Genomic DNA, 10,293 nt, shown 5'->3' with positions numbered 1-10,293 from the left:
CGATCGTTTCTGTTCCAGCTCTGTAGCTGGAAGAAATACATCACCCTCAAAGGTCATTTAAGGCAAGAGGTATATCCCTACGAGTCCTTACTTCAAAGATGTAAGAGTGTTTTTCTTTTTTGGAAGGTTGTAGCTCACACAAAAATATCAGAAGTAGGCACCACAAATAACGGAAGCAGCACAGTCAACGTGTGCTGCAAAGCAGTTTCACGTACCTTTGGCTGTCGGAAATTAGCACTGAAAGAGAAATAAGTTAAGCGCACGAAGAGTAGTCCTCTAGTGGTCAAGTGCAAGAATGCAAGCCGTAAGGAAAGTTCTCGCAGAAACTCAAAAGTAGCACTGCAGAGTGGTTAAATGCTTTATTAGAAGGGAGAATTAACTCTTAAAAACTGCTTGTTAAATGCTTTATTAAAAAGGAGAATTAAGTGTTAAAAACTGCTTAGAGAAATGTGTGGCTGCTTAAATGCACTTGTTTAAAAATCTCACCTGCGCCCAAAGGGTGTATTTCAAAACAAGGAATTTATTTAATAAATTCTGAAACATGAGAAAAAGTAATTTACTTTTGCCTATTTTCTGCAGTATTCATATAAATGTGCACCTAAGCCCTTTATGCAGCTTTGAAGGTTCTCAGGCTAAACTAAGAACAAAAGATAAACACTGATCGCTTGACTGGGTTAACAATGCGTAGGAACAATACACTTAAATGCAACCTGAAATCAGTGATTCGATAGCTAAGCTGGGAACTGTGGAGTACTGAATAATTCTGCCGTTCTGAAGTATTTCTGTTCCTGTCCATCACTGTTGAAGTTTGCATCACAAATGGGAAAATAGTCAAAGAAAGGGAAGAGGATCATAGCACACGTCAAAAGAAGAGTCTGCAGCATAACCTGAGGTAACTCTTACGGAAGCTGCCTCTTCCTTGAAAGGTTACCTAAACCATATCCAATAACTGCATAGTGGCAGGACTGTTCCTATGCTTGTTTCTTTCAAAAACTCTGTATGCTCTTAGCAAATACTCTGGTTTAGAAACAGGTTTTAACAGTTAACTTTGGGTACTTCTGGTCCTGGTTTTCATGGAAAATAACTTTTTACGGGTGTTCTATTTGTGTAACTCTGGCCTTAATAGGGGGATGCGGTGATGCTGAGTGTTGCCTTTTGACTAACTCCAGCTCATCTTTTGACTCTTTTTCTTTTCAGCCACAGTTGACGTCTCTTTTTCCTTGCCTGAGAAGTCTACAATCACATTGAACCGGGTTAAGTAACAAACAAACTTACCCGTTTAAAACACAAGATTCTCCTTGGTAAGCACACCTGGTTAGACACACACACTCACTTGCTCTGTCACTGTCACTCAAGATCAGAAACAAATCTACAACACGGCACCCTCTCCAAATTTCAGCAATCAATCACATGTTCTCACCTGCAGTTTCCTGGCACAGTGCTCTTGACTTAGTTGTTTTTCAATGATCTGCTGGTACAGCTTAGCTCTCAGTGTCTGCAGAGCTCGCCCTTTGTTTATCTGCTGTGATCGCTCCTGCTGGCACTCGACTGCTAGTCCTTTACAGAGGGATTCAAGAGAGCTCGGATCAAAAGCCCATTATAACAAAGAGCAAACAAGTTATCACGTTAAAAATGTAATTTGCAGTCTTCAGAAACATCTTTAAAACAGTGTAACACAAGTTTTTAAAGTCCTTTGTTAAGCTCTTGGAGACTGGAAAATTCATTATTCTAGCAGAGAAGAGTGTCTAAACAAAACTGGCGAGACTTGGACTTAATTATGAATAATAAAATGAAATTAAATTAAACTCTTTAAAAGAAATTTAGTACTTGTTTTTACTTCTCATTCGATTTCTGAAATAAAAAGGCATATAGGAAACAGCTGTTTTCAGGTTACTCTTGGAATTTCCTGTGTCTGAAGAGATTCTGCATCTGGACAGATAGAAGCCCACTGAATTTCAATAAAAACGAATGCTGAGACAAACGGAGTAGTCCAGTCTATACGCTACCTTCCCCCTTGAGTATGTATTTTCGACACGTAATAGCAGTATCTAGTGTTGAATAAGAACCTTCAGGCCTGCTTTTTTCTCAGTCACGTAACTATGCAGGTTAAAGCCAGACCAAGTGCACCCACCCTTGGTTGCAAATGGCCATTATCCCTGAAGGTACAGAGCATTCAGCACAAATCATTTCCATTTTCCATCCCATCCATGTCACCCTCCATCTCTTCCCTCATCCTTCAAAGACAGTGTATTCATTAAACACTCCCTCTGAAGACAAAACTGGCATAATAGCAACTTGCTGACCATTGTGCCACTGGTACTCATATCCCTTTTCCCGCACACTGCGCTGCTAGAAGAGGGGCAGAACCAAAGGAGCTATGTCTTTTCTTTGTAGAAGGGCCAATGCTGCAAACTCGCTCTACGAGACAATTTGGGGGATCACAGTCTTTCTCTTCAGGATACAGACGCAGGGTGATTGGAAGTACGATACAGAGGCAGACTTACCTGTGGGAAGGTGTACGATCCTTACAGCACTATCAGTTTTGTTAACATGTTGCCCTCCTGCTCCTTTTGCCCTGAATGTATCTATACGCAAATCTTTGGGATCCACTTTAACATCAACCTAGAAACAAAGAAAATTACTACTTTCCACTCATTATAAAAAAACCTGAATGTCCATGACACAGTGTAAAAAAGAATGACTTCTCATTTACAATTGTTCCTGAGTAACACATATCGTTATACTTCAAAATAATGCAGAACCAAACATCTCTGCAAAGCAAGTGATGCTTTGAGTATTTCACTTATTCTTTTTCAGACTCTCACTCCAGGTCCTTCACAAAACAAGGTGCGTGTGAAACAAAACCAAATCAAAAACTTTTTGTAAAACTGCTGGCTTTGCCAGGGAGATTAAGAAATAAGCAAATAACCAAAACCTACTTCTAAACAGCAGGGCAAGGATCTTGTTCATGAATCAAGCCTAAATGATTCTTGCAACAGTGTTTAAAAACATCTAACTGAGGAAAAAATGTGCGTATCCAGATCCAAGTAAGGATTGCAGGAAATACGAGTCCATGATAACCTGCAGCATAGTTTGAGCTCAGTGGATGGGAAAGGAACATTCCGATCTGATCAGTGTTGCAAGGAAAGCATTACAAGGAAGCAAGAGAAAGTGCAGGGAAAGCCTACAGGACCTGGTTTTGTTTATTTTGCGTGTGAATTGCTGGTTTAAGTGAGAACTGTCAGTATCAGCGAGAATTCAGAAAGACTAGCCAACACACTCACTCATTCAGATTCAAAGCAGACTGTCCTTGGTTTAACAAAGAAGGACACCAATTGTTTAAACGAAACAAAAAAAAAATCCAAAGGACCTGCAGAGTCACATTAATATGCAACACTGCATATTTTCTTAGAGATATTCCCTGTCTTAATAAATTACATAATTTAAAATGGTTTACTCGTAGCAGTCACCTTTATGAGCACTGGGGCTGGAAGACTCATTGAAACAATCACTGATTTACATGCCATTTCAGGCAACAGCACATCTCTGCAAAGTTGCTTCTAATGACCCATTTAAACACGTGAGGTACAGAGCCAAGGACTGGCAACTTCACAAGTCAGAGAACTTGAGGTTCACTTGCTGAGTCTTGCACAATCAATAAAATCCCCAAACAGTAACAGTAACGTGGTTTTAAGTAACACCTACTCCAGTGCCAAAAAAGGTGAGCAGGGACACACCCTCTTACACCCTGAATAACAGTTCATTTACCTCCTCTGGCTGAGGGAGGACAATAACTGACATTGTCCCTGTGTGAATACGCTGCATTCTCGATGACAGGCCCATCTCAGGGATTCGCTGGACTCGATGAGTACCTCCTTCATATTTCAGATGCCTGTAGACATCATCTCCCGAAATATGAGCAGCAGCATGATGCAATCCACCTAGAGAGACAAACAATGGGTGACAAATATAGCACAGAAACACTGCCTTTAATTCCATTGTCTTGGTGGAATGTCTGCAGAACTACTGTACCTATCTCGGCCGGTGTATAGTTCACAATGTCAAAGGTCCAACGTTTATAATCCGCATAGTTCTGGTACATCTCAAACATTTCTTTAGTGAACTGTTGGCAGATGTCTCCTAAAAATATAAAGGGCTACAATATAAATAGCAGTTCACAAAATGGCATCCAACAGTTTTCACATTTAGCTGCAACTCTAACCACAGTCATTAGATTAACACTCTTCTTTAGAAAGTATTGCTTTATACCATTAAAGTATAAAAAGGCATTAAGAATAACCCATAAGAGGCTTAATAAGGGTGAATGGAGGTTTCAAGTAATCTTTACTGCGGGGACTTTGCTGACCTCCAGTTGTTCTGCCAGCTGTCACTTCTAATATGACATGACTTCTATCATATTTTTCCTTTGGCACTAGAAGATGGAAAAGCTGAAAGGGAGGGAAAAAAAAAAAGAAAAGAATGTCATTACCTCTTTCATGGCTCTCTATCTCTTCTTAATCAAATTTACACCCAGCCTTCACAATTGCCACAGCTTGAGTGCACACAACTACTGATTTCTTTGGGCAAATTATTAAGCAGAACTAAAAACTGTCCAATGGACATTGCAACTCAGTGCAGTCAGTATGGAAATGGGATAAGCCAGTGCATCCACAGGAAAGCTAGCTACAAATTAGACGCTGTAAAGTCACATGCCAAGTCACCCACTCCAGCCCCAACTACCTATGAACGCAAAGTTATTAGCTATAACCTAGCCAATTTTATATTAATCTTATTTTTCAGGAAGTCCCATTTCATATTATTTCAATCTGAATGTAGAAATGAGATCCAGACGTTGAGCTCTTCACTGAATCGTTCCAACTTTTCTGTTTATAATTAATTTCCCCACTCATGGGGTGCTGTCAGCTGAAAAGAAAATGAAAGACTGCAAGTTCCAATCAGATATCTTTCAAGAATGCATGATCTGCTGCCACAAACAGTTACTAGGATGTCATGTCAGGTGTCAATAGCACAGACTTACGATTTTTTCAATCCCCTTTAGCATCTGCAGACAGACGTGCAAGCAAGCAAAAATGACTGAAATAATAAGCTTCTAAGACACGATTGTCAGTAAGAAGCTTATGAGTAATTAATGTTGCCACTTCTTTTCAGGGAGAGTACAGAAGCTGGACTTCTGTTTCATTAAACACAAGTGTCAGAGTCTATTGGTAAGATCACAAAGGAACGTTTTTCTGACATCTTTATTTACAAAGCCGTAAAATTTAACCTCAGGCTCACCTTTCTGCACAACATGTTGATTTTTTTATCCAGGGTCTCCTTCTCTTCTAAGGCAAGCTCTAGAAGTTGTTTCTCATCTCGACTGCCTAGCTCTGAACTCCAACAACAGGAATAGATGTTAGCCAATCTCACCCAGCTTAGAGCAAATCGTAATACAGACGTCCAAAGATGTGCACTGCAGCACAGAAAAGCTTGCTGTTGCATTTTGCCAGCGAGAAATACCAAATAAGAGCAGCCCAAGCCAGGATTACTTTGCTAACTAAATGATCGTATTTTTCAGGTGCGCTGGGAAGAACAGCAAATATCTTACCTCTCAATCCTCACCTTATGGCTCAAAGTCTGCATCAAACAGATGCCAGTCCCACCTGACAGTTACTCACGCTCAGTACACTGATGTCACACAGATTGACATGACAGTTCAGGGGTAAATACACAAATGGATTTGACAAAATACGTCAAAACCATGCCTGCACGTGTTTTTGTGCCTCAGTTTCCCTTATTACAATTTTTCATGCAACAAAATTTTTTGTTTCTAGACTTGCCCAGAAACACCCACATATTCAACCATTTGTCGGCAACATTAAGGTGAACACTACAAACCATGGTATGATGATAATAACGAGGTTTCTAGCCTTCTGTCTCCTGCAGTTCTTAATTTATGCTCTGGGGATTTTGTCCTTAAATAAAAGATGTCGGATCAACACTTGAACCTGAAAACTCCGTACATAAGGCAAGAACTGTATAAATTTCCCTACCAGTATGTCACAACTACAACCCAAAGCTGGTACTGAATCAAAGGCTTCTGCTGGTCCAAAGTCATCATTATTGATTAGCTAGATAAAGAGTATCACATTAACTCCTGTCAGCAGAGATGAAAAAACGGTCTGGTGGTCACCAACATGCCTAAGGTTCAAAAGATTGGTGTCCCATTCCCACCTCCCTGCAAACCTGATCTTTAAGAATTCACTTAATCTACCCCATGACTCACATCATCAGTGGCGAACCAGGACATACTATTTTTATGCTTCACTGAGTTTTGCAAATATAAATTCCTGTAGCAATTGTGAGGAATTCACGTACTACAGAGAAGAGGATCGGTTAGGGAGGGAAATGGAAAACAAAGAGTGGGGAAATGAAGAGAACATCCGGTTTTTACCTTGGCCACAAAATAAACAGTACAGACAGAATAATTTGGCTCCATTTCACTAACTTCTTGGCTGTAATTTTCTTCCATTCTTTTATTTTCCCTTCTTTAAACTAGAACCCATTTCATTCATCCACATCATAATTTATGGAACTACTCTTCATTATATTTACTTGCTCCAAAAATCGCCTTTTTAAGTTGAAGTGTGAATTTTCCAGTGTTTTCTTAAAAGTTTCTAATTCTCCCAAGAACATTTATTTTCTAGCCTTAAATTTTTGTCCCTCCTCATCTTCTCTTCTTTTCCTCTTTCTCCAGTGAAGAGAACTTGAAAGGGCTGGGGATTGAAACATTTTCAATATCCATTATTTTTTCCAAAAGCATACACATCTCTTTATTTCTAAACCTAAAGAATACTAATGTTTTTCACCTTTCTAAACAAGTTAGCTTTTTACCAGCTTTATTTCAATATGGCTTTTACTGTTTTATCAACATCCCTTCGTTCTCTCTCTGAAAAGCAACATGAACTTCCACCCTCCTCCATTTACACTACTGGCTACCCATTTCTCCTGCCCTTCACTTTTCCCTCACTTCCCTTAACGTAAGCCCCATTCTCTTCAGGCCGATGTTTCCCTCTTTCGGCCCAATGCCTATCGAGGTAGCTTTCCTACTGTGCTTTCCTCACATGTCTAGGAATGTTTTTTTCTCAAATAATGGCCAATTAAGACCTCACACAGAAGTGAATGAGACGAAAAATGGAGGGATGTGGCTGGATGCAGGAAGTTCTAGCAGTGCACAAGCTCCCAGGAGAAAGCAAGACCAGCGAGTGTTGCAGGGCTGATATAACATCTAAAAGCCTTCCTCAAAGGGTGGGCAATAAAATTTACTTAAAGCAAAGCAACTGTTTTGAAACAAGTAAGTAGATGTGCTCTCCTTACCTTTGCACATGGCTTCCAACTCCTGAACTTCTTTTTCAGCCCCTCTGATTTCTTGAAATGCAGCAGCAATGGGAGACAGATCAGCACACCTTCTCCTGAGGGTTCTTTGCTCAAAGTCATTTATTGAGTCAGCATTTAACAGATGACTAACCTGCTGGTATTCCTTGCTTAGAGTCTCTAGATATTTCTGCACAGCCTCATGCTTCCAGAGTGCTCGAGAATCCCAATGGTTTTTCCTATGCCAACTGTTAAAAGACGGAGTGAATCTAGCTGTGTCCAATAAAGACCTTGGTCTCCAAAATCCACAGTTGTGCAGTCCCACCACATAACCTATCTTCTTTGCAGCAGAAGGGATAAGACAGCTGTGAAGCTGACTGTGACAGTAGCAATTGGCAAGCAGGTGCTTGAAAAGGCAAACACTTTGGAAAGGTTTCATTTTGTTTCTTATTTTTCCACCACCTGAAATGAAATGTAGACAGTACATGGACCAGTATTATTATTTAGAAAAAGAGAATATTCTGTCAAAAACAAACAAACAAACCCCCAAAACCCATAACCAAACAAACACAAGAACTGTATCAAGCCCAAATCCTGTTCTTGATTACACCAACACGAATGCAACTGTCATGGACAGAACTATTTCTGTTTTAGTCCTGGTTTAAACTAGAAACTCTTATCAGCACCACTGTAGTAAGTGCAGGTTGGAAAAGGTCTCTTCCCTCACCTCCTCAAACAGTTTCTTCATGCTGTGGAAAGCTACTGTAGATGTGGCTTTACAGGCAACAGCTTCATTTTGCCATACGTCTCTTTGGAAAAATCCAACCATTTCATGTCTTACTGGCAAAAGAAAAGTGTTGCCGAGAGAAGACAAATCTATACCAGAGGCACAGAATTCTAAATAGAGAATTCTCTGAGAATGTATGAAATGTCCAGAATTATGTGCAAAATTATACCCACTACCATAGCAGGTGAACAGATGGACATTAGTAACATCGAGCTGACCTTGCGACAGATTAGTCAATAGGACTGCAATACACTTGAAATTACCCACCCACAGATGTACTATGTAGGACACGGGAACAGTGCTTTATGTCCCCTGGGTACTCTTCGTCATGATAGATTTACATACAATTCACATTAATATTTTTCATCCAAAAAGTGTGTAAGAAGCTGGTACTCTGAAACACAATCCCTGTATTTTTCCGAGACACCTGACTTACAGTTTTGCAGGACGCTGGCTCCGCTTAGCATCGCTGTTGTTCCAGGAAAGACCTTTTCCTCTTCATTTTATATCATTAACATCGCAAAACATGTTATGAATTCTTACTGTGCTCTAAAAATTGTATTGGAGTGCAAGGGTCTACTAAGAGGGCTAAATTGAAATAATTCGTATTCTAGGACTACTCACACAGAAAAGGTTTAACAAATAAAGAAGCGCTTCTTAGTATCTCTGCCAGCGCCACAATCTCATCTTCTAATGATTTTTACCAAAAAAGCGGATTCACAGAAAATCATAGCATGAAACTTTTGCCACAGGATCTCCTTTAAGCACACACTTCCGTTTTCTGATACAACTATCTTTTTCTCATCAGTGACAAGACCTACTGTGTATCTTCAGGCATTTCATTAACAAATTACTGTGACATTCTAACTACTCAACTCACCCATTACTCTCCCCTATTTAGTTCCACCGTTCTGTCCACAATGAAGAAATCTATATACAGTAAAAACAGAGGTGCTGCATCTCTTGCTTGCCTGGTGCCTATCCTACTACCTACAGAAGAAGGAAAGGACCTTCATTCTACATCAGCACCTCCTCCGGATTTCTCAGCCAGCAAGTGCTATCCAACCCAGAGCGGCAATTTCAGGACTGCTTTAACTTAACAGGTCAATGATGCCCCTCACAGATTGCTCTGATGACTAAACCCAGCTGTAGCAGAGGGATCTTGTTCCCTTCACCAGGAACACAGTAAAAGGCACATGTCCAGCTTGTCCTCTACAATCCTGGATTTAGTTGCTCAGGGGCATGTGTAGACTCAATTCCAAAAGGCCTAATTCTGCTGCTGAGACTGGAATTGCTCCAGATCAGCGTGGCCCATTGTCGTTTGGTCAAGTGCTAACCATCACTAACTAATTTTTTAAATATTCATATTACATTTTAATTAATTCATTAATTAACTAGATTAATTATAACCATCCAACTAATTTTTTACTGGTGTAGTTAAGAAGCACTGTACTCAAATAATAACAGATTTGGAGTACAATTCTACCTGAGGTCTTAGAAATAAAATTCTTGGGTTTAAATGCCAAAAAACCTAAGTAATGGCATGGCACAGACCTTCAAGGAAGCCAGAAATTTCAAAATAACTTTGCTATGTTAAATAAAAGAGGTATATCAGAGAGATGTTGCCACATTACATTTGTGCAGAAATAAGCAGACATAAAACTTTCAGGTTATGAGCAGTAGATGACATATTACTTGCATTCCAAACCAGATTTTAGTAACTTTTTAATGTGACGACATTACCCTATGTACATCACAAATCAAAACCAGTACAAAAAAGTGACAACTGTAATTGTCTTATTAAAATAACAACAACAACAAAAATTTATTATTTCCAGACAGGAATGAGTTATCAGTATTGTGAACAATTTAAGAGATTTTAAAAATATCTTCTAACAATCAAAGATGCTGTTAACTCGAGGCAGCTGAATTCAGACACATAAGAACACGCAGGTACAGGGAAGCAGCGGGTATTTCAGTGCATGCTCTAACAGGAACAGCTCAAGGCCGTGCCTCCGAGGCCACCTTCAGCACACGCCGGCCCCCCTCCACAGCGACCCCGAGCAAAGCCCCCCGAGAGCCGGGCACGCAGTCCCTCTGACAGCCCTCCCCCGCTGCAGGGGTTACGGGTGGCC

The 10,293-nt window shown here is 40.1% G+C and overlaps 1 protein-coding gene across 1 annotated transcript in view; it reads right to left on the bottom strand.

The window, feature by feature from the left end:
• MTRF1 (mitochondrial translational release factor 1) overlaps positions 1-7,827 on the bottom strand; it is a 10,306-nt gene extending 2,479 nt beyond the window's left edge. The window contains exons 1-7 of the mRNA XM_010134746.1: positions 7,375-7,827; positions 5,296-5,387; positions 4,367-4,448; positions 4,033-4,140; positions 3,769-3,941; positions 2,505-2,622; positions 1,421-1,557 (exon numbers count right to left, since the gene is read on the bottom strand). Of these exons, the coding sequence (XP_010133048.1) occupies positions 1,421-1,557; positions 2,505-2,622; positions 3,769-3,941; positions 4,033-4,140; positions 4,367-4,448; positions 5,296-5,387; positions 7,375-7,810 (1,146 nt within the window). The 5' untranslated portion in view covers positions 7,811-7,827. The remainder of the gene's footprint in view (positions 1-1,420; positions 1,558-2,504; positions 2,623-3,768; positions 3,942-4,032; positions 4,141-4,366; positions 4,449-5,295; positions 5,388-7,374) is intronic.
• Between the last annotated feature and the right edge of the window lie 2,466 nt (positions 7,828-10,293).

Source organism: Buceros rhinoceros, unplaced genomic scaffold (genome assembly GCF_000710305.1).
Source record: "Buceros rhinoceros silvestris isolate BGI_N320 unplaced genomic scaffold, ASM71030v1 scaffold30010, whole genome shotgun sequence".
Classification (NCBI taxonomy): Eukaryota; Metazoa; Chordata; class Aves; order Bucerotiformes; family Bucerotidae; genus Buceros; species Buceros rhinoceros.
Note: the sequence above shows the minus strand (reverse complement) of the source record. Positions and strands in the feature narration are given on the sequence as shown.